This window comes from Platichthys flesus, chromosome 13 (assembly GCF_949316205.1).
Source record: "Platichthys flesus chromosome 13, fPlaFle2.1, whole genome shotgun sequence".
NCBI classification, from domain to species: domain Eukaryota; kingdom Metazoa; phylum Chordata; class Actinopteri; order Pleuronectiformes; family Pleuronectidae; genus Platichthys; species Platichthys flesus.
Window position 1 is genome coordinate 2,030,535 of NC_084957.1, and position 23,267 is coordinate 2,053,801.

Below are 23,267 nucleotides of genomic sequence, written 5' to 3' on the forward strand. Positions count from 1 at the left end.
CTCTTGATCAATGTTCATAATCCTCATTGCATTGATTCAATGTGTAAAATCAAACCACAAAAAAATAGCAGAAACAAGTGTTGATCGTTCAGGTTTTTTATTTCAAGATGGAAATGTCTAGCACATGTCGGTGATGCGCCTCATGCTCATGAACCTGGTGCCGCTCATGCCCATGTCCCTGAAGCTCCTGTACTCTCCGGGCCTCAGGTACATCATCTTGCCTCTGTAGTTGGGCTGCTCGTACATCAGCCAGTGGCCGTCCATCACCTGGGAGGACATGCAGTCGGACATGCGGTAACGCTCCATGATGTTCTCACAGTCGTCCATCAGCTCGTTGCTCTGACCGCCGAAGTTCTCCCTTTCGTAGATCTTCATCCTGAACTGGCCACGGTGCTGGTGAAGTAACAACGGAATCATTAATTTAGTTAAAACACATTATCATTCGATGGATGTCAGAGGTTTTGTTGCTGTGTGTGAAACCTACCATGGGAATCATACGGCAAGACTTGATGCCACCGCTCATTCCCATCATGCTCATGTAGTCGGCGTACTCGCCCCTCCTCATGTAGTACTGGTTTCCCATGAAGTTGGTGCGGTCGTAGACCATGAAGCAGCCGCTCTCCACCCTGCAGGACTGGCACCTGTTCAGGTAGGAGGACATGTCGGAGCAGTCGCTCATGCACTCATAGGAGCGACCCTGGAAGTTCCTCTCCTCGTAGAAGATGATCTGGAGAAACATAAATTTGGATTTAGGGTTGAGTTTGATAATCCTGTTGTTCTTTTTTCCCCAATAACCCAGAAGCTTACCTTGCCCATGCTCATGTCAGTGGTGGTCATACTTGTAGGTGAGCTGCTGCTGTTGCTTCGGCTACTGCTGCACTGCTGTCCTCTTTGGTTTAACCCTTGCTTTTATACAGGACGCAGGCCACCGGGGTCAGTGGGCCCCCTTTGTTAAAAGCCCTGACCCAGCAGCCTGCACCAGAGAACTGTACAGGCCTGTGTTGCTGTGTGTTGGAGTATCACATGACCAGGCCCTCGAAGACTTTAGAAACTCTCTCTCTTTTGATGATATGACACAAAGCTTTTTTTTCAATTCTGAGTTTATTGTGTCCGAGGGCAACACGTACGTCCGACGCAGTTCAGGGACGGTTACGGCAAAAATCTGTGTTGAGCTCAGCAAAGCAATTTTGTCCTTTGGTTCATCTTCAGCTTGTTGTTCCTGAAACTTGAATTATCATAGTTTTAGCCTTTTAATCTTAGAAAGTTATGAGCTAGACAATGAGGGGAAATGATAATAACTTTTATTGTCTAAAATATTGATAGGTCGTATTGATAGCAAACATTAGCTCACTTCACAGTAGCCGTCCCGTTAGCTTCCATCAGAGACACAGAGAATGCATCATCGCTGTCGGAAAAAAAAAAGAGCTAAAATAAATGGAGCTTTTTTGCCTTTTAATTCCTCTTTAGCTTGTGCTCGCTGTTCCTGAAATTAAATGGTCAAGATTTTTCCATTTTATCGCACAAATTATCAGCTGGAAAAGAATAAATCAGAGTAATGTTTGTTCTTCAAAATCTTGATGAGTCTTTGACATCTCCCACTAAATTACTTCATTAGAGGCTCATATTAGCTTCTGTCAGATGCACAACTTAAGCATCACGACCGGTAAATAGCTCATTAATACGCTAATTTGTCTCTTAGTTCAAATATGTGCTTGATGTTCAAGGAGCATGAAACTAAACGTTCGTAGTTTTTTCTTAATCATCCTACAAACGCAGGAAGACAAGACGTAATGAGAGAAATGTTTATTGGATCAAGAGGGGCATCGACAACATGAGTTAATGAAAGTGAAGTTATTTACATATGTATGTTTACACAGATATTATTTATACATTTACATGTTTACACACATACTATTTATACATTTATGTGTTTACATCGGGAAAACAGTTGTAGTAAGTTGTTGAATCTGCCTCTGTGGCCTTTCTGGCTTCTTATTGGTCAGTTCAGTCACATGAGAGTCAGAAGCAGGAAGTGAGTGCTTGTGTGGGTCGTCATCCATCTTCATCCTGTTGTTTATTCCGGTTAAGAGTGATCCAACCACCCGGCATCGAATGTCATGTTCAACCGAAAATAGCTAGTTTCGTAAATGGCTCCTTTTTGCTTCAGAGTTTTGTCTTGTAGTTCATCTTTGCTCATTTTTCTAAAGTGGAATTTGTATTGTTTCAGCTTTTTAATCGTACAAATCATCAGCTAGACCTAACGAGAGTAATGTTTATGACTATGATGCATCGACACCAAACTAACTAATCAGCTTGCTTCATGCTTCCATTGGCTCGAGAACAAAGACACTCAACAGGGTAAGTTTTTACATTTAATCTTTTTTAGTTTATGTTTACATATGAATTTATATTTACCATGTCCTTTCTATTAATGTTGTGTGAAACTGTAGTTGTAGGTTGTTAATCGTATAAAGGACTTAAAGGCTCCTTGTGGCTCCTGTTCACGGCTCAACCACAACGCCTCCTCTGAAATCCCAGTTTTCCAAAGTGTCTCAAATGCTGTAGATGTTCATCCAGGTTTTGAAACCAGGAACCAGAGGTCACTAGCTTGAACCAATATGTAGTAGCATGGTTATCAAAGCTAACTGTGTATTCATTCACGATTTGTGATATTAATTGTACCACTAATAATTTAGATGCCTAAAATGTGTCAGACACACGTAAACCTTTTTTCTACTTTGACAAATTAAAAGCCTACATCTCAATTAATTTTTCATCTCTGAAGTTCTATGGTTCCTTTGTGTGTTGAGTTGATCTTTAAATTGTAAAGACAAATGTGTCATGGAACTAAAAACACAGCACAATGAATATGTTGAGTTCAATGACCCATCATTTATTACTGTGTGGTTGTGAACATTCTTGTGACAAGTCAGTAAACTCCATAAGAAATCATTTAGTGCAGCAATTTCTTTATTTAGTGGCATTTGCTACAGACATTGAACATTGAGTGAACTTTCAGTTGTAGGAATCCGTGATGCGCCTCATGCTCATGAACCTGGTGCCGCTCATGCCCATGTCCCTGAAGCTCCTGTACTCTCCGGGCCTCATGTACATCATCTTGCCTCTGTAGTTGGGCTGCTCGTACATCAGCCAGTAACCGTCCTGCACGTGGCAGGACATGCAGTCGGACATGCGGTAGCGGTCCTGGATGTTGTCACAGTCGTCCATCAGCTCGTTGCTCTGACCACCGAAGTTCTCCCTCTCGTAGATCTTCATCCTGTACTGGCCACGGTGCTGTAAAGCCAAAAGAAAGTTACACGTCAGACTAATATCAGAGCTGTAGAAGTACTACTTGGTAATATTCAGTGGACGGAGTAGTTACCATGGGGATCATGCGACAAGACCTGATGCACTCCCTCATTCCCATCATGCTCATGTAGTCGGAGTACTCGCCCCTCCTCATGAAGAACTGGTTTCCCATGTAGTTGGGGCGGTCGTAGACCATGAAGCAGCCGCTCTCCACCCTGCAGGAGTGGGACCTGTTCAGGTAGGTGCTCATGTCAGAGCTGTCGCTCATGCACTCATAGGTGCGACCCTGGAAGTTCTTCTCCTCGTAGAAGATGATCTGGAAAAAAGTAAGTCATAAAAGTTAGATGGTAAAAAACAGGAGATAGGTGAAGTTAAAATAAGTAATTGTCAGCTTATTAAAAAAGCAGATCAGAAGCACCTTTCCCCTCATGTTCATGCCGGTGTTGCTCATGTTGGCTGTGGATGTGTTCACTCAACGCTACTGACTGACTACCATGGTTAAACCCTTTCCTTTTATAGCTGACTGGATTGGACAGAACTAGTGACCCCCTTCAAAAAAAAACCTTACTCATCAACTCAGTGAAGCCTCTAGAACACAGATTTGAGTAAAAAGAGTGTGAAAGGGCTCATAATAGCTTCTGTCAAATGAACGACTTACACATCACGGTCGGTAAATAGCTTGTTAATACGCTAATTCATCTCTAAGTTAAAATATGTGCTTGATGTTCAAGGAGCGTGAAACTAAATTCTCTTAGTTTTCACTTCATAATCTTACAAACGCAAGAAGACAAGATGTGATGAGAGAAATGTTTATTGGATCAAATGTTGCATCGACAACAAAATGAGTTAATGAAACTTAACAGTGAAGTTATTTACATATGTATGTTTACTCGTATATTATCTATAGAATAACATGTTTAAACATATACTATTTATACATTGACATATTTAAGTGTTTACATCGGGAAACAGTAGTAATGAGTTGTTTAATCTGCCTCTGGGGCCTATCTGGCTTCTTATTGCTCAGTTTAGTCACATGAGAGCCAGAAGCAGGAATTTAGTGCTTGTTTAGAGAAAAGTGACGTTCGACTGAAAGACGTCATCCATCTTCAACCTGTTGTTTATTCAGATTAAGAGTGATCCAACCGCCCGGCATCGAACCGTGATGTTCAACCAACTATAGCTAGTTTCGTGAGTGGCTCCCTTTTGCTTCAGTGTTTTGTCTTGTAGTTCATCTTTGCTCATTTTTTCCGAAGCGGAATTTTTGTAATTTCAGCTTTTTAATCGTACAAATCTTCAGCTAGACCTAATGAGAGTAATGTTTATGTCTATGATGCATCGACACCAAACTAACATCACCTTGTTTCATGCTTCCATTGGCTCGAGAACAAAGAAGCTCAACAGGGTAAGTTTTTAAATTTAATCTTTTTTAGTTTATTTTACATGTGTATTTATATTTACCATGTCATTTCTAATAATGTTGTGTGAAACTATAGTTGTAGCCTGTTAATCATATTAATGACTAAAAGGCTCCTTGTGGCTCCTGTTCACGGATCAACCACAACGCCGCCTCTGAAGTCACAGTTTTCCAAAGTGTCTCAGATTCTGTAGATGATCATCCAGGTTTTGAAACCAGTAACAATACATCACTAGCTTGAACCAATATATTGTAGCATGGTTATCAAAGCTAACTGTGTATTCATTCACGATTTGTGATATTAATTGTACCACTAATAATTTAGATGCCTAAAATGTGTCAGACACACATAAACCTTTTTTCTACTTTGACAAATTAAAAGCCTACATCTCAATTAATTTTTCATCTCTGAAGTTCTATGGTTCCTTTGTGTGTTGAGTTGATCTTAAAATTGTAAAGACAAATGTGTCACGGAACTAAAAACACAGCACAATGAATATGTTGAGTTCAATGACCCATCATTTATTAGTGTATGTTAGTGAACAATCTAGTGACAAGGCAGTAATCTCCATAAGAAATCATTTAGTGCAGCAATTTCTTTATTTAGTGGCATTTGCTACAGACATTGAACATTGAGTGAACTTTTAGTTGTAGGAATCCGTGATGCGCCTCATGCTCATGAACCTGGTGCCACTCATGCCCATGTCCCTGAAGCTCCTGTACTCTCCGGGCCTCAGGTACATCATCTTGCCTCTGTAGTTGGGCTGCTCGTACATCAGCCAGTGGCCGTCCTGCACGTGGCAGGACATGCAGTCGGACATGCGGTAGCGGTCCTGGATGTTGTCGCAGTCGTCCATCAGCTCGTTGCTCTGACCGCCGAAGTTCTCCCTCTCATAGATCTTCATCCTGTACTGGCCACGGTGCTGGAGAGCCGAAAGAAAATTACGCGTTAGAATAATATCAGAGCTGTAGAAGTTGTGGAAGTACTAATAAGTCATTTTCAGTGGACGCAGTAGTTACCATGGGGATCATGCGACAAGACCTGATGCACTCCCTCATTCCCATCATGCTCATGCAGTCGGAGTACTCGCCCCTCCTCATGAAGAACTGGTTTCCCATGTAGTTGGGGCAGTCGTAGACCATGAAGCAGCCGCTCTCCACCCTGCAGGAGTGGCACCTGTTCAGGTAGGTGCTCATGTCGGAGCTGTCGCTCATGCACTCGTGGGTGCGACCCTGGAAGTTCTTCTCCTCGTAGAAGATGATCTGGAAAAAAGTAAGTCATAAAAGTTAGATGGTAATAAACAGGAGATAGGTGAAGTTAAACTAAGTTATTGTCAGCTTATTAAAAAAGCTAATCAGAAGCACCTTTCCCCTCATGTTCATGCCGGTGTTGCTCATGTTGGCTGTGGATGTGTTCACTCGACGCTACTGACTGACTACCATGGTTTAACCCTTTCCTTTTATACCTGACTGGATGAACACAACTAGTGGCCCCCCTCAGAGAACCCCTTACTCATCAACTCACTGAAGCCTCTAGAACACAGATTTGAGTAAAAAGCGGGTGAAAGGGCTCATATTAGCTTCTGTCAGATGAACGACTTACACATCACGGTCGGTAAATAGCTTGTTAATACGCTAATTCGTCTCTTAGGTCACACATGGCTCGATGTTCAAGGAGAGTAGAACTACATTTTTTTAATTTTTTGCTTCATTATCTTACAAACGCAGGAAGACAAGACATCATGAGAGAAATGTTCATTGGATCAAATGTTGCATAGACAACAAACATGAGTTAATGAAACTTTACAGGGAAGTTATTCACATATGTATGTTTACACATATATTATTTATTAAGGCTGTCAACTTTAACGTGTTAACACTTGCGATTAATCTGGAAACCGGAACATGTTAATTTTTTTTTTAACGCAAATTAATCATATCACCAAGTCTGACCCCAATTTCCTGCCGTAGTCCTCCAGCGCAGACGTTTACCTGCCTGTGGGTGAAGAAGTAGAAGTGATGAGTGAGGAGACAGGCCCGGTGTGCTTAACGGCAAATGTAGATTAAAAAAGCTTTCGATTGGGAGCAGTGTTAATTTTGGCAGCTATTATTTAGTTTTAGTCACATTTAGTCATTTTTATCCTTCTTAGTTTTAGTCTAGTTTTTGTCACATTTAATAGCCACATTAAACTCCTTTTCTATAAAAACATATAGCTGCAACCTAATAGCTTAAAAATATATATTTAGTTTTTAATGTGAAAACAAAAAGGGAGAGCAGGTCAGACTGGAGCCGAACACAGAAACTGAACATCGGTACAAACCAACTGCAGCTTCTGCTCTGATCAAGAAGCTGCAGCGCGGATCTCTGATCAGCTGAGACCAGAGAAACTCTGTGTTTTCACTGTTTCCATAGTTAAGAAGCAGTCAGTCACTGAGAGGCTGCTCCACGAGAACGCGCTCTGCTTTCACTGTGTCTCTCTGAGCGAGTGCGCGGGGCGGGGGGCGGAGCTACGGACCGGATCGCTATCTGGGGCGCACACACACACAGACACACACTCACTCGCCCGCTCCTGATACTTCATGACGGTCTGATACGATGATGTTTTACATTACATTACATGTCATTTAGCTGACGCTTTTATCCAAAGCGACTTACATTTTTAGAACACTCAGCATTTATGAGGGGCCATTTAGGGGTTCAGTATCTTGCCAAGGACACTTAGGCATGCAGATGGGATAGAGTGGGATTCGAACCGGCAACCTTCTTGTTGCAGAGCACCCGCTCTATCCCCTAGGCCACGCTCTCCCCGTTTTAAAAATTATTGTGACTTAGTCATCCACCAATATTTTCGTCTCGTCTCGTCAACGAAAATTAAAATTGATTTCGTCATAGTTTTTATTTTCACAGATTCGTTTTCGTTACGTCTTTGTCTCGTCTTCGTCATGGAAAAAAGGTCGTTAACGAATATATTTCGTCTTCGTCAACGAAATTAACACTGATTGGGAGTTTTGATAAAACTAAATTTGTGTGTACATACTGCGGGGGAGGGGGGGGGGCTGCTATCACTGTGTTGCAGAGTTCAGCAGGGTGAGAGCTGCAGGGATGAATCTGTTCCTGAACCTGCTAGTCCGGGAACGGAGGACCCTGAAGTGCCTCCCAGAAGGGAGCTGTCCTTGACAATGCTGCATGCTCTCCGCAGACATCTCTTGCTCTGGACAGCTGCAATGGTGGGGAGTGAGGAACTGTTGATGCATTGGGCAGTTTTCACCACCCTCTGCAGTGACTTCCGGTCTGCAACAGAGCAGCTGCCTTACCATACTGAGATGCAGTTGGTGAGGATGCTCTCGATGGTGCAGCGGTAGAAATTCACATGAATCTGAGGAGACAGATGAGCCGTCCATATCAACCTCTGTCCTGTTGATATGGATGGGGGTGTGTGTGCCACCTTTCTTCCTGTAGTCCACAATGAGCTCTTTGGTCGCCTTGGTGTTGGGAGCCAGGGCGGCTGTGGCTGAGGGTTAGAGTGGTCGTCCTCCAACCTGAAGGTCGGCGGTTCGATCCCCAGTCTGAACAATCTGCATGCCGTAGTGTCCTTGGGCAAGATGCTGAACCCTGAATGGCCCCCCATAGAATACCAAAGTGCTGGGATAGACTCACTGTATGAATGTGTGTGTGATTGGGTGAATGTGAAACTGTACTGTAATGCGCTTTGAGTGGTCATCAAGACTAGAAAAGCGCTATATAAATACAAATCCATTTAGCATTTGTTGTCGGCGCACCACTCTGTCAGTTTCTGGACCTCTATCTAATACCTGTACATGTATTAGATACCTGTTGTTATTGTTGTTATTGTCCAGGTGAGGGAGTGCGGAGTGAAGTCCCGTGGAGATGGCATCCTTGGTACTTCTGTTCTGGCGGTAGGCACATTGGAAGGGGTCCAGTGTGTGTGGTAAACAGGTTTTGAGGTGAGCCAGGACCACCTCTCAAAGCACTTCATAATTGTGGGGGTGGGTTCAACAGGGCGAAAGTCGTTGAGGCTCGCTGCAGTGGAGTGTTTAGGCACCGGCACGATGGAGGTGGTTTTAAAGCACGTGGGGACAGCTGCTTGGGCCAGTGACAGGTTGAATATATCAGTCATGACCTCAGCTAGCTGGCCAGCACAGGCCCTGAGCATGCGTCCGGGGATGCCATCAGTAAAGTAAAAAGTAAAGTAAAGTAGCTTTATTGTCAATTTCTTACATGTTCAGAACATACAAGGAATCGATGTTTCCAACGTTTCCCACTCTCCCACAGTGAGACATATAAAGTGCACAGGCACAACAGATAACACAAGACATTTCCTAATACTAAGTAAACATACAGAATTTTTGTACAGCAGCATAAAGTTCTCTAAAAGTGTAAACGTAGTGATTTAAGTCATAAAGTGCAAACAGTACAAGAAGTACAAGAGAGTCCTGAGTGTTTTTAGTTTTTTTGGGGGGGGATTAAGCCTCCAGTCAGACTAGAGGATTTGGCTGGGGGGAGTGAGGGGAGAGAATTTAGCTTCCTGACAGCTTGGTGTATGAAACTATTTCCGAGTCTGGTGGTGCGGCAACGGAGGCTCCTGTACCTTCTTCCAGAGGGTAGGAGGCTGAACAGACCGTGTGCGGGGTGGCTGGTGTCGCTCACGATCGAGGTGGCTTTCCGGGTGAGGCGGGTGGTGTAAGTGTCTTGCACGGAAGGGAGTGGGGCACCAATGATCTTACCAGCTGTGTTGACTATGCGTTGCAGTCTCTGGGTAGAGAACAGAGCAGATTGCGTCCTCTGTGGAACGTTTACCCCGATATGCAAACTGAAAGGGTTCCAGGGTGGGGGGGAGGATGGACTTGATGTGAGACATGACTAGCCGTTCAAAGCACTTCATAACGATGGGGGTCAGTGCCACAGGGCGATAGTCATTGAAGCAGGATGGAGCCGGTTTCTTTGGCACAGGTATGATGATGGAGGTCTTGAGATGTGATGAACAGCAGCCTGACTCAGAGAAGTGTTGAAGATATTCGTGAAGATGTCTTTAAGCTCCTCTGCGCAGTCCCTCAGTACACGGCCTGGAATGTTGTCTGGGCCTGTTGCTTTCCTGGGGTTGATAGTGGAGAGTGCCCTCTTCACACTTTCGGCAGACAGGCACAGAACCTGGTCGTGTGTGTGTGTGTGTGGGGGGGGGTTCTGTGGGCTTGTGTTGTTTGTTGCTTCGAACCGTGCAAAGAAGCTGTTGAGGTCGTTGATGGTCTGGATGCCCTGCCACAGGCTGCGCATGTCTCTGCTGTCTTTGAAGTGGCTGGTTATCTTTTTGAAGTAGTCCTGTTTTGCTCTTCCGATGCCACGGGACAGGCTGGCTCTTGCTGTTCTCAAGCCAATTCTATCCCCGGCTCTGAAGGCTTTGTCTCTGGCCCTCAGCAGCCGATGGACAGCTCCTGTCAGCCATGGGTTCTTGTTAGCCCGAGTGATGATGGTCTTTGTGTGGGTCACATCATCTGTGCATTTGCAGATGTAGGAGAGAACAGTGTCTGTAAGCTCCTCATTGTCTATGTGGTTGTTGTATGTAGCTGCTTGCGTGAACATATCCCAGTCTGTTGTCGCAAGACAGTCCTGGAGAGCACACCTTGATCCATCCGGCCACACTGTAATCTCTTTCCGGACCGATCTTTCCACTTTCTATCTGGGCATATATGCTGGCATTAGCATGACAGTGATGTGGTCGGAAAGTCCGATGTGGGGGAGGGGGGAGGCCTTGTATGCTCCTTTGTGTGCGGTATAAACCAGGTCCAAGGTGTTTTTCTCCCTTGTTGGAAAATTAACATGCTGATGAAGTTTTGGTAGAACAGTCTTAAGATCAGCATGATTAAAATCTCCAGCGATGATTATAAATCCATCTGGGTGTGCTGTCTGTTGTTCGCTGATAGCCTGATAAAGTTCACAAAGTGCCGCTTCCCTGTCACTGCAGCTGGAGGTGGAAGGGATATATACCGCGATGATTAAAACCGCAGTGAATTCCCTCGGCAGATAGAAAGGACGGCACTTTATGATCATGAACTCCGCCAGTGGTGAACAGTGTCTGCATACAACCACAGCGTCCTGGCACCACGCATCACGTGTGTAAACACAAACTCCTCCACAACGTTGTTTACCTAAGTTGACGAGGGCTCTGTCCGCTCGATAGCATGTTAGCTGCTCCAGATGTACAGCGGAGTCGGGGATATTATCATTCAGCCTTGTTTCAGTGAAAACAAGCACACAGCAGTTACTCACTGTCCGATTCGCTGACCTCAGCAGTCGTATATGATCCATTTTATTGTCCAAGGATCGCACGTTAGCCATGATGATGGATGGTATGGCTGGGCGAGTTGGGCTAGCCGCTAGCCTAGCTCGGATACCTCCGCGCTTGCCCCTCTTCTGCTTCCTCGCAAACCGTTTCCGACGTCTCTTTATCGGGGCTGTGGTTGCAGTCGGGTCCGGTGTAGTCACGGGCTGGCGGAGTAATCCGAGCTCCTTGATGGTTGTCTCTGTTGTTGTATCCAAACCGTTGTTAATCTTGCTCTTGCAGATGTCTAACAGAGCCTGTTGACTGTACTCATAATCCGACGCAAACAGACGAGACGAACACGGAAAAATTCCGACAAACACTTATTAAATAAACAAAACACCGCTTTGTTGGGAGCGCGAGTGGTCGCTGCGTCTACACGCGCCGCCATCTTCAAGATGTAAGGCCTGCAGCCTTACGTGCATTGATCCTGCTCAGTGCAGCACACACGTCGATGGAGGAGACTGTGAGGGGCTGGTGGTCTGTAGCGAGCACAGCCTTGATTCAAGATTCAAGATTCAAGATTTTTATTGTCAAATGCACAACAGTAACAGTAAGCAGTCGCTGGCAGTGAAATGCTTGAGTCTCAGGCTCTCTTCTAACAATGCTCCAGTAATTACAACCTATACAATAAAATAGAATAAAATGGAATATCAAAATTTAAAATAAGAAAATAATGTATATATATGTAAATATATATAAACAACTGAGGAGAAAATAAAACCACAAAAGTGCAATATGCAGATATGTCACGGAGAGGAGTTTAAAAGTCTTATGGCCTGGGGGATGAAACTGTCTCTGAGCCTGGTGGTTCGAGCCCGGATACTGCGGTACCGTCGGCCAGGTGGCAGCAAGCAAAAATGTTTATGGCTGGAGTGAAAGGGGTCTTTAATAATCCGGCTGCTCTTCTTCCTGCACCGCTGGGTGTAGAGGTCCTTTATGGATGGTAGCGCTGTCCTGGTGATGTGCTGGGCAGACTTCACCACCCTCTGTAAAGACTTACGGTTCAGGGCGGTGCAGCTGCCATACCAGGCGGTGATGCAGCCAGTCAGGATGCTCTCAATGGTGCATCTGTAGAAGTTGCAGAGAATCCTGGAGTCCATGTGGAGCTTCCGTAGCCTGGGGAGGAAGAAGAGCCGCTGTCTGGCCGTCTTCCTGATGGAGTCTGTGTGATGGGTCCAGGTCAGGTCATCAGTGATGTGGACCCCGAGGAACTTGAAGCTGCTGACTTGCTCCACCGTAGCCCCATTGATGGAGAGGAGGTCATGTTCTTCTCCTCGTCTCTTCCTGTAGTCCACGATCAGCTCCTTCGTTTTGCTGACGTTGAGATGGAGGTTGATGTCCTGGAACCAAGATGTCAGGGCTCTGACTCCTCTCTGTAGGCCTTCTCATCGTTGCCAGTGATCAGGCCTATGACAGTGGTGTCATCAGCAAACTGGACGATGGTGTTGGAGCTGTGGGTGGCCACGCAGTCATGCGTGAACTGGAAGTACAGGAGAGGACTGAGAACCCAGAATTCAGTATCCACTCACGGAGGGCGATGTTGAGCCCAAGGTCTCTGAGCTTGGTGACGAGCTTTAGGGGCACGATGGTGTTGAATCCTGAACTGTAGTCGATGAACAGCGGGAGAGGGGGAGAGGGCAGTGTGGAGGGTGAGGGAGATGGCATCTGCAGTCGACCTATTGGACCTGTAGGCAAACTGAAGAGGGTCCAGAGAGTCAGGGAGGGAGGAGGTGATGAATGGTTGGACCAGCCGCTCAAAGCACTTCACGATGATGGAAGTGAGTGCTACTGGGCGGTAGTCGTTCAGGCAGATGATTTTTTTTTTTTTGGGAACAGGGACAATGATTGTCTTCTTGAAGCATGCAGGGACTACAGACTGGAGCAGTGACAGGTTGAAGATGTGAACACATCTGCCAGCTGATTTGCACACACTTTGAGAGCTCGGCCGGGGATCCCATCAGGTCCAGGTGCCTTGCATGTGTTGATCCGGTTGAGGGGGTTCTCAGTCCGGCCCACATGTTCCTAGTATTGGAGCCCTTGTAATGGGACTCCACTTTGTTCCTGAAGAGTCTCTTAGCACTGCTAATAGCACTCCGGAGCGCGTACATGGATTTCTTGTATTCCTCCAGATCCCCCGAGATGAAGGCAGCAGTCCGTGCTTTGAGTTTAGCATGGACGTCACCATTATCCAGGGCTTCTGGTTGGGAAATGTTTTTACTGTAATCCTGGGTAAGACCATCGATGGCAGATGACGCATCCGTGTACGTGTTGATGTCATCATCCTGGAACACGCACCACTCCGTTGTGCTGAAGCAGTCCTGAAGAACCGAGTCTGATTGATCGGTCCACTGCTGAATAGTAGGAGTCACCGGTCTGTCACGCTTGAGTTTCTACCTATAGGAAGGCAGCAGCAGGACGGAAACGTGATCTGATTTGCCGAATGGGGGACTGGGGAGGGCCTTATACGTACCCCGGAAGGGAGTGTAAACATGTTTATACATGATCCGGGTAGCTGATGTGTTGGAAGTAACTCAGCAGGACTTTCCTCATCTTGCCGTTGTTAAAATCCCCTGCCACGATAAACGCAGCCTCGGGCCGTGATGTCTCTGTCCTGTCGATCACTGCATGCAGCTCGTCCAGTGCCTGGTTAGTGTCGGCGCTGGGCGGGATGTACACCGCTGTTAGAATGACCGATGTAAACTCCCTCGGGATGTAATAAGGTCGGCATCTGATCATGAGGTGCTCCTGGTCCGGAGTACAGCCTGAAGAAATAATCCTCACATCAGAGCACCACAGATTATTCACCATGAAGCAGACACCCCCTCCCTTGCTCTTACCTGAGTTTGTTGTCCGGTCCTGGCGGTGAATGGAGACCCCCTCGGGAACAATGGCGGAGTCCGGGATCGAGGGGTCGAGCCAAGTCTCTGTGAAAACCATCACGTTACAAAACTTGATGTCCCGTCTCCTTTGTTTGTTGTCGGTGGCGGTGAAAAAGTGTTTTTTACCGTCAAACAGATGGACAGAAGTTGTTCTCTATCATATATGATGATAGGGCTTGCTTTACCAGAGTGCATGATAAAAAATAAGTGGAATAAATAACAAGATAGAAAAAAAAAAGAGCAGAGCTGTGGGAGAGTGCGAGACACAGCAGCCTTCCACGGCGCCGGTCGGAATATAGCCGCCTCCTGGTTGTCCCTGTCGAAGCGAGCATAAAAGCTGTTAAGCTCGTCAAGGAATGAGTCATCGCTGTTTTGGGGGGATGTGCTGGTGGGTTTGTAGTCAGTTAAAGCTTGAATGCCTTGCCACATATGTCGGGGGTCGGAGTTCTTCTTGAAGTGCTCCTCAATCCTTAGCGTGTGGCAGTGCTTTGCCTTCTTGATGCCCCTCTTCAGGTCAGCCCTGGGTGAACTGTAGGCCTGATCTGAAAGCGATGTCTCGTGCCTTCAGCAGTAGGCGGACCTCTTTGTTCATCATTGGTTCTGGTTAGGAAATGTAGTGATACGTTGATGTTGGTGTTGATGAAGTCCAGAACGGAAGAGGCATAGGAGTCAATGTCCGTGTGGGAGTCCAGTGTGGCCTGAACGGCTTTGTTCACATAGATGCACAGGCCCCAACCTGTGGTCTTACTGGAGTCATCAGCTGTTCTATCCGCCCGGAGGAGGTAGCGCCCCATTAGCTCGATGGCGCTGTCGAGAACGCTGCTGTTGAGCCATGTTTCTGTGATAATCATGATGTTGAAGTCCATAATCCATTTGTGTGTGGGGATCCGCAGCTTGCAGCTCGACCATTTTGTTCGCCAGAGACCGAACATTGGCGAGGAAAAGGCTCGTTAGAGATAGCCGGTGAGGAGTTAGCTTTAGCTTTAGCTTAGCCCACCTCTCTTCCCCCGTCTTTGTTTACGATCTCGACGCTGCCTGTGAGCACTTCCGGTCGGCGTCTCCGGGTTGGTAGCCTCGATAGCTCTGACGATCTCGGGAATGAAACTTGAACCATCGAAAGAGTGGGTAGAAGAACAAGATCCGATGTCTAAAAGATCCTGTTGGCTGTAGACAGTATTCGCAAGACTGTTCTGAGTGGACGGACAGAAACAAATTTGGGAAGACACTGAGCCTCACGTTGTGCACGCGCCGCCATCTTGGCAATTTATTGCACTGACAGTAGACCACTGGACATCAGTAAGCAAATATAACTACCTCGGCATAACACCCCACTTATAGAAAAAGTTCAAAAGTATGAAGTCATGTTATTTATTGTAGAGTTTGAAAAGGGACCGTTTACTTTGTTTCTTCAAAGACACCATGGCATTCATTTTCTTTTTAAACCTTAAGCCAACTCAATGAAAAAGTCATGTGGGTAAAATTTTACATTTTACAAATTATTTACAGGTAAGCAGTTTTTTTTTGTACTTGATGAGGTGGTCTGCTAATTAAGTTAACATTTTATGGATGTAGATGTTCAGTGAATTAAGGTATTCTAATTGCCTGAGATGTAAAATAAAGTTTAAAAAAGACCTAACCAGTTTTTTATACATTTCTTTATTCAAACGCCATACTTGTAAATAGTATTAAATAATATTTAATTGTGTGATAAATCATGATTAATCACAGCCTATTGATGTGATTAACTTGATTATTAGCACTATTATTTATACATTTACGTGTTAACATCGGGAAAACAGTTGTAATGATTTGTTAAATCTGCCTCTGGGGACTTTCTGGCTTCTTGTTGGTCAGTTCAGTCACATGAGTGTCAGAAGCAGGAAGCGAGTGCTTGTGTGGGACGTCATCCATCTTCATCCTGTTGTTTATTCAGGTTAAGAGTGATCCAACCGCCCGGCATTGAACCGTCATGTTCAACCGACAATAGCTAGTTTCGTAAGTGGCTCCCTTTTGCTTCAGTGTTTTGTCTTGTAGTTCATCTTTGCTCATTGTTTGCGAAACAGAATTTTTATAGTTTTAGCTTTTTAATCTTACAAATCGTCAGCTAGAACTAATGAGAGTAATGTTTATTGTCTATGATGCATCGACACCAAACTAAGATCAACTTGCTTCATGCTTCCCTTGGCTCGAGAACAAAGAAGCTCAACAGGGTAAGTTATTCAATTGTTTCTTTTAGTTTATGCTTATATATGTATTCATATGTATCATGTCCTTTCTATTAATGTTGTATTAAACTGTAATTGTAGCTTGTTAATTGTATAAATTACTTAAAGGCTCCTTGTGGCTCCTGTTCACGGCTCAACCAAAACGCCGCCTCTGAAATCACAGTTTTCCAGAGTGTCTCAGATGCTGTAGATGATCATCCAGGTTTTGAAACCAGTAACAAGACGTCACTAGCTTGAACCAATATATTGTAGCATGGTTGACAAAGCTAACCGTGGATTCATTCCCGATTTGTGATATTAATTGTACCACTAATAACTCAGATGCCTAAAATGTGGCCGACACGTAAACCTTTTTTTACTTTAACAAATTAAAAGCCTACATCTCATTTAATTTTTCATCTCTGAAGTTCTCTGGTTCCTTTGTGTGTTGAGTTGATCTTTAAGTTTAAAGACAAATGTTTCATGGAACTAAAAACACAGCACATTGAATATGTTGAGTTCAATGACCCATAATTTATTACTGTGTGGTAGTGAACAATCTTGTGACAAGGCAGTAAGCTCCATAATAAATCATTTAGTGCATCAATTTCTTTATTTAGTGGCATTTGCTACAGACATTGAACATTGAGTGAACTTTTAGTTGCAGGAATCCGTGATGCGCCTCATGCTCATGAACCTGGTGCCGCTCATGCCCATGTCCCTGAAGCTCCTGTACTCTCCGGGCCTCATGTACATCATCTTGCCTCTGTAGTTGGGCTGCTCATACACCAGCCAGTGGCCGTCCATCACGTGGCAGGACATGCAGTCGGACATGCGGTAGCGGTCCTGGATGTTGTCGCAGTCTTCCATCAGCTCGTTGCTCTGACCGCCGAAGTTCTCCCTCTCGTAGATCTTCATCCTGTACTGGCCACGGTGCTGGAGAGCCGACAGAAAGTTACACGTCTTAAAAATATAAGAGCTGTAGAAGTTCTACTTAGTGATATTCAGTGGACGGAGTAGTTACCATGGGGATCATGCGACAAGACCTGATGCACTCCCTCATTCCCATCATGCTCATGTAGTCGGAGTACTCGCCCCTCCTCATGAAGAACTGGTTTCCCATGTAGTTGGGGCGGTCGTAGACCATGAAGCAGCCGCTCTCCACCCTGCAGGAGTGGGACCTGTTCAGGTAGGTGCTCATGTCGGAGCTGTCGCTCATGCACTCATATGTGCGACCCTGGAAGTTCTTCTCCTCGTAGAAGATGATCTGGAAAAAAGTAAGTGGTAAAAGTTAGATGGTTAAAAACAGGAGATAGGTGAAGTTAAACTAAGTTATTGTCAGCTTATTAAAAAAGCTGATCAGAAGCACCTTTCCCCTCATGTTCATGCCGGTGTTGCTCATGTTGGCTGTGGATGTGTTCACTCGACGCTACTGACTGACTACCATTGTTTAACCCTTTCCTTTTATACCTGACTGGATGAACAGAACTAGTGGCCCCCCTCAGAGAACCCCTTACTCATCAACTCACTGAAGCCTCTAGAACACAGATTTGAGTAAAAAGAGGGTTAAAGGGCTCATATTAGCTTCTGTCAGATGAACGACTTACACATCACGGTCGGTAAATAGCTCATTAATGTTCTAATTCATCTCTTAAGTTAAAATATGCGCTTGATGTTCAAGGAGCGTGAAACTAAATTTTCTTATTTTCGCTTCATCTTACAAACGCAGGAAGACAAGATGTAATGAGAGAAATGTTTATTCGATAAAATGTTGCATGGACAACAAACATGAGTTAATGAAACTTTACAGTGAAGTTATTTACATATATATGTTTACTCATATATTATTTATATATTTACATGTTTACACATGTATTCTTTTAAATGTACATGTTTACATCTGAACAACAGTTGTAATGATTTGTTGAATCTATCTCTGGGGGCTTTCTGGCTTCTAATTGGTCAGTTTAGTCACATGAGCGACAGAAGCAGGAAGTGAGTGCTTGTGTGGAGAAAAGTGACATTAGACTGAAAGACGTCACCTGTCTTCATCCCGCTGATTATTCAGGTTAAGATTGATCCAACCGCCCGGCATCGAATCGTCACATTCAACCAACTATAGCTAGTTTCGTAAGTGGCTCCCTTTTGCTTCAGTGTTTTGTTTGGTAGTTCATCTTTGCTCATTGTTTCCGAAACAGAATTTTTATAGTTTCAGCTTTTTAATCGTACAAATCTTCAGCTAGACCTAATGAGAGTAATGTTTATTGTCTGTGATGCATTGACACCAAACTAACATCAACTTGCTTCATGCTTCCATTGGCTCGAGAACAAAGAAGCTCAACAGGGTAAGTTATTACATTTTATCTTTTAGTTTATGCTTATACACGTATTTATAAGTATCATGTCCTTTCTATTAGTGTTGTATTAAACTGTAATTGTAGCTTGTTAATCGTATAAATGACTTAAAGGCTCCTTGTGGCTCCTGTTCACGGCTCAACCACAACGCCGCCTCTGAAATCACAGTTTGCCAAAGTGTCTCAGATGCTCTTGATGTTCATCCAGGTTTTGAAACCAGTAACAAGACGTAACTAGCTTGAACCAATATATTGTAGCATGGTTGACAAAGCTAACTGTGTATTCATTCACGATTTTTCATATGAATTGTACCACTAATAACTCAGATGCCTAAAATGTGTCAGAAACTTAAACCTTTTTTTTACTTTGACAAATTAAAAGCCTACATCTCATTTAATTTTTCATTCTGAAGGTCTATGGTTTCTTTGTGTGTTGAGTTGATCTTTTAATTGTAAAGACAAATGTGTCATGGAATTAAAAACACAGCACAATGAATATGTTGAGTTCAATGACCCATCATTTATTACTGTGTGGTGAACAATCTTGTGACAAGGCAGTAAGCTCCATAAGAAATCATTTAGTGCAGCAATTTCTTTATTTAGTGGCATTTGCTACAGACATTGACCATTGAGTGAACTTTTAGTTGTAGGAATCCGTGATGCGCCTCATGCTCATGAACCTGGTGCCGCTCATGCCCATGTCCCTGAAGCTCCTGTACTCTCCGGGCCTCGTGTACATCATCTTGCCTCTGTAGTTGGGCTGCTCGTACATCAGCCAGTGGCCGTCCATCACGTGGCAGGACATGCAGTCGGACATGCGGTAGCGGTCCTGGATGTTGTCGCAGTCGTCCATCAGCTCGTTGCTCTGACCACCGAAGTTCTCCCTCTCATATATCTTCATCCTGTACTGGCCACGGTGCTGGAGAGCCGAAAGAAAGTTACTCGTTAGAATAATATCAGAACTGTAGAAGTACTACTTAGTGATATATTGAGTGGACGGAGTAGTTACCATGGGGATCATGCGACAAGACCTGATGCACTCCCTCATTCCCATCATGCTCATGTAGTCAGAGTACTCGCCCCTCCTCATGAAGAACTGGTTTCCCATGTAGTTGGGGCGGTCGTAGACCATGAAGCAGCCGCTCTCCACCCTGCAGGAGTGGGACCTGTTCAGGTAGGTGCTCATGTCTGAGCTGTCGCTCATGCACTCGTAGGTGCGACCCTGGAAGTTCTTCTCCTCGTAGAAGATGATCTGGAAAAAAGTAAGTCATAAAAGTTAGATGGTAAAAAACAGGAGATAGGTGAAATTAAACTAAGTTATTTTCAGCTTATTAAAAAAGCTGATCAGAAGCACCTTTCCCCTCATGTTCATGCCGGTGTTGCTCATGTTGGCTGTGGATGTGTTCACTCGACGCTACTGACTGACTACCATGGTTTAACCCTTTCCTTTTATAGCTGACTGGATGGACAGAACTAGTGACCCCCTTCAAAAAAAACCTTACTCATCAACTAAGTGAAGCCTCTAGAACACAGATTTGAGTAAAAAGAGGGTGAAAGGGCTCATATAAGCTTCTGTCAGATGAACGACTTACACATCACGATAGCTCATTAGTGAGCTAATTCATCTCTTAAGTTAAAATATGTGCTTGATGTTCAAGGAGCGTGAAACAAAATGTTCTTATTTCGCTTCATCCTCTTACAAACGCAGGAAGACAAGATGTAATGAGAGAAATGTTTATTGGATGGAATGTTGCATCGACAACACACATGAGTTAATGAAACTTTACAGTTAAGTTATTAACATATGTATGTTTACTCATATATTATTTCTACATTTACATGTTTACACATGTATTCTTTTAAATTTACATATTTACATCTGAACAACAGTTGTAATGATTTGTTGAATCTGCCTCTGGGGCCTTTCTGGCTTCTTATTGGTCAGTTCAGTCACATGAGAATCAGAAGCTGGAAGTGGGTGCTTGTGTGGAGAAAAGTGACGTTCGACTGAAAGATGTAATCTGTCTTCATCCTGTTGTTTTTTCAGGTTAAGAGTGATCCAACCGCCTGGCATCGATTAAAAGATTAAGATTAATTAATGTTAACGTCATGTTCAGCCGACTATAGCTAGTTTCGTAAGTGGCTCCCTTTGGCATCAGTGTTTTGTCTTGTAGTTCATCTTTGCTCATTGTTTCCGAAACAGAATTTTTATAGTTTCAGCTTTTTAATCGTACAAATTGTCATCTAGACCTAATGAGAGTAATGTTTATTGTCTATGATGCATCGACACCAAACTAAGATCAACTTGCTTCATGCTTCCATTGGCTCGAGAACAAAGAAGCTCAACAGGGTAAGTTATTACATTTTATCTTTTAGTTTATGCTTATATATGTATTTATATGTATCATGTCCTTTTTATTAATTTTGTATTAAACTGTAGTTGTAGCTTGTTAATCGTATATAGGACTTAAAGGATCCTTGTGGCTCCTGTTCACGGCTAAACCACAACGTCGCCTGTGAAATCACAGTTTTCCAAAGTGTCTCTGATGCTGTAGATGTTCATCCAGGTTTTGAAGCAGCAACAAGACGTCACTAGCTTGAACCAATATATTGTAGCATGGTTATCAAAGCTAACTCTGTATTCATTCACGATTTGTGACATTAATCTGTACAACTCATAATTTAGATGCCTTAAATGTGTTAGACACACGTAAACTTTTTTGTACTTCGACAAATTAAAAGCCTTTATTTCATGTTTATTTTTGCATCTCTGAAGTTCTATGGTTCCTTTGTGTGTTGAATTGATCTTTAAATTGTAAAGACAAATGTGTCACGAAACTAAAAACACAGCACAATGAATATGTTGAGTTCAATGACCCATAATTTATTACTGTGTGGTAGTGAACAATCTAGTGACAAGGCAGTAAGCTCCATAATAAATCATTTAGTGCAGCAATTTCTTTATTTAGTGGCATTTGCTACAGACATTGAACATTGAGTGAACTTTTAGTTGCAGGAATCCGTGATGCGCCTCATGCTCATGAACCTGGTGCCGCTCATGCCCATGTCCCTGAAGCTCCTGTACTCTCCGGGCCTCAGGTACATCATCTTGCCTCTGTAGTTGGGCTGCTCGTACATCAGCCAGTGGCCGTCCATCACGTGGCAGGAAATGCACTCGGACATGCGGTAGCGGTCCTGGATGTTGTCACAGTCGTCCATCAGCTCGTTGCTCTGACCACCGAAGTTCTCCCTCTCGTAGATCTTCATCCTGAACTGACCACGGTGCTGGAGAGCCGAAAGAAAGATGCACGTCAGAAAAATGTCAGAGCTGTAGAAGTACTACTTAGCAATATTCAGTGGACGGAGTAGTTACCATGGGGATCATGCGACAAGACCTGATGCACTCCCTCATTCCCATCATGCTCATGCAGTCGGAGTACTCGCCCCTCCTCATGAAGAACTGGTTTCCCATGTAGTTGGGGCGGTCGTAGACCATGAAGCAGCCGCTCTCCACCCTGCAGGAGTGGGACCTGTTCAGGTAGGTGCTCATGTCGGAGCTGTCGCTCATGCACTCGTGGGTGCGACCCTGGAAGTTCTTCTCCTCGTAGAAGATGATCTGGAAAAAAGTAAGTCATAAAAGTTAGATGGTAAAAAACAGGAGATAGGTGAAATTAAAAATAAGTAGTTTTCAGCTTATTAAAAAAGCTGATCAGAAGCACCTTTCCCCTCATGTTCATGCCGGTGTTGCTCATGTTGGCTGTGGATGTGTTTAACGACGCTACTGACTGACTACCATGGTTTAACCCTTTCCTTTTATACCTGACTGGATGGACAGAACTAGTGGCCCCCCTCAGAGAACCCCTTACTCATCAACTCATTGAAGCCTCTAGAACACAGATTTGAGTAAAAAGAGGATGAAAGGGCTCATATTAGCTTCTGTCAAATGAACGACTTACACATCACGGTCGGTAAATAGCTCATTAATACGCTAATTGTTCTCTTAGTTCAAATATGTGCTCGATGTACAAGGAGCCTGAAACTAAATGTTCGTAGTTTTTTCTTCAGCATCTTACAAACAGGAAAACAAGATGTAATGAGAGAAATGTTTATTGGATCAAATGTTGCATCGACCACAAACATGAGTTAATGAAACTTTACAGTGAAGTTATTTACATATGTATGTTTACTCATATATTATTTATACTTTTACATGTTTACACATATATTATTTAAACATTTACGTGTTTACATCAGGAAAACAGTTGTAATGATTTGTTGAATCTACCTCTGGGGCCTTTCTGGCTTCTTATTGGTCAGTTCAGTCACATGAGAGCCAGAAGCAGGAAGTGAGTGCTTGTGTGGAGAAAAGTGACGTTCGACTGAAAGACGTCACCTTTCTTCATCCCGCTGATTATTCAGGTTAAGAGTGATCCAACCGCCCGGCATCGAATGTCATGTTCAACCGACAATAGCTAGTTTCGTAAGTGGCTCCCTTTTGCTTCACTGTTTTTGTCTGGTAGTTCATCTTTGCTCATTGTTTCCGAAACAGAATTTTTATAGTTTTAGCTTTTTAATCTTACAAATCGTCAGCTAGACCTAATGAGAGTAATGTTTATTGTCGATGATGCATCGACACCAAACTAAGATCAACTTGCTTCATGCTTCCATTGGCTCGAGAACAAAGAAGCTCAACAGGGTAAGTTATTACATTTTATCTTTTAGTTTATGCTTATGTTTGTATTTATATGTATCATGTCCTTTCT

General features: G+C 43.9%; 6 protein-coding genes across 6 annotated transcripts; all 6 read right to left on the reverse strand.

The window, feature by feature from the left end:
• Positions 1–80: 80 nt before the first annotated feature.
• On the reverse strand, positions 81–946 carry LOC133967524 (gamma-crystallin M3-like). Its single transcript, XM_062403031.1, has 3 exons — positions 808–946; positions 485–727; positions 81–393 (listed from the first exon to the last, which is right to left on the reverse strand). Exons 1-3 carry the CDS (start codon positions 835–837, stop codon positions 118–120), a joined length of 549 nt encoding a protein of 182 aa, XP_062259015.1. The 5' UTR covers positions 838–946; the 3' UTR covers positions 81–117.
• Positions 947–2,982: 2,036 nt separating this feature from the next.
• Positions 2,983–3,780, reverse strand: LOC133967348 (gamma-crystallin M3-like). Its single transcript, XM_062402756.1, has 3 exons — positions 3,728–3,780; positions 3,383–3,625; positions 2,983–3,294 (listed from the first exon to the last, which is right to left on the reverse strand). Exons 1-3 carry the CDS (start codon positions 3,758–3,760, stop codon positions 3,016–3,018), a joined length of 555 nt encoding a protein of 184 aa, XP_062258740.1. The 5' UTR covers positions 3,761–3,780; the 3' UTR covers positions 2,983–3,015.
• Positions 3,781–5,370: 1,590 nt separating this feature from the next.
• Positions 5,371–6,124, reverse strand: LOC133966974 (gamma-crystallin M3-like). The gene is made up of 3 exons (XM_062402113.1): positions 6,092–6,124; positions 5,747–6,004; positions 5,371–5,649 (listed from the first exon to the last, which is right to left on the reverse strand). The coding sequence occupies exons 1-3, from the start codon at positions 6,122–6,124 to the stop codon at positions 5,371–5,373; spliced, it is 570 nt and encodes a 189-aa protein (XP_062258097.1).
• A 10,656-nt stretch (positions 6,125–16,780) lies between these two features.
• Positions 16,781–17,564, reverse strand: LOC133967695 (gamma-crystallin M3-like). The gene is made up of 3 exons (XM_062403305.1): positions 17,520–17,564; positions 17,175–17,417; positions 16,781–17,086 (listed from the first exon to the last, which is right to left on the reverse strand). The coding sequence occupies exons 1-3, from the start codon at positions 17,550–17,552 to the stop codon at positions 16,808–16,810; spliced, it is 555 nt and encodes a 184-aa protein (XP_062259289.1). The 5' UTR covers positions 17,553–17,564; the 3' UTR covers positions 16,781–16,807.
• A 1,580-nt stretch (positions 17,565–19,144) lies between these two features.
• Positions 19,145–19,903, reverse strand: LOC133967696 (gamma-crystallin M3-like). The gene is made up of 3 exons (XM_062403306.1): positions 19,859–19,903; positions 19,514–19,756; positions 19,145–19,423 (listed from the first exon to the last, which is right to left on the reverse strand). The coding sequence occupies exons 1-3, from the start codon at positions 19,889–19,891 to the stop codon at positions 19,145–19,147; spliced, it is 555 nt and encodes a 184-aa protein (XP_062259290.1). The 5' UTR covers positions 19,892–19,903.
• A 1,541-nt stretch (positions 19,904–21,444) lies between these two features.
• On the reverse strand, positions 21,445–22,268 carry LOC133967691 (gamma-crystallin M3-like). The gene is made up of 3 exons (XM_062403302.1): positions 22,224–22,268; positions 21,878–22,120; positions 21,445–21,789 (listed from the first exon to the last, which is right to left on the reverse strand). Exons 1-3 carry the CDS (start codon positions 22,254–22,256, stop codon positions 21,511–21,513), a joined length of 555 nt encoding a protein of 184 aa, XP_062259286.1. The 5' UTR covers positions 22,257–22,268; the 3' UTR covers positions 21,445–21,510.
• Positions 22,269–23,267: the final 999 nt, after the last annotated feature.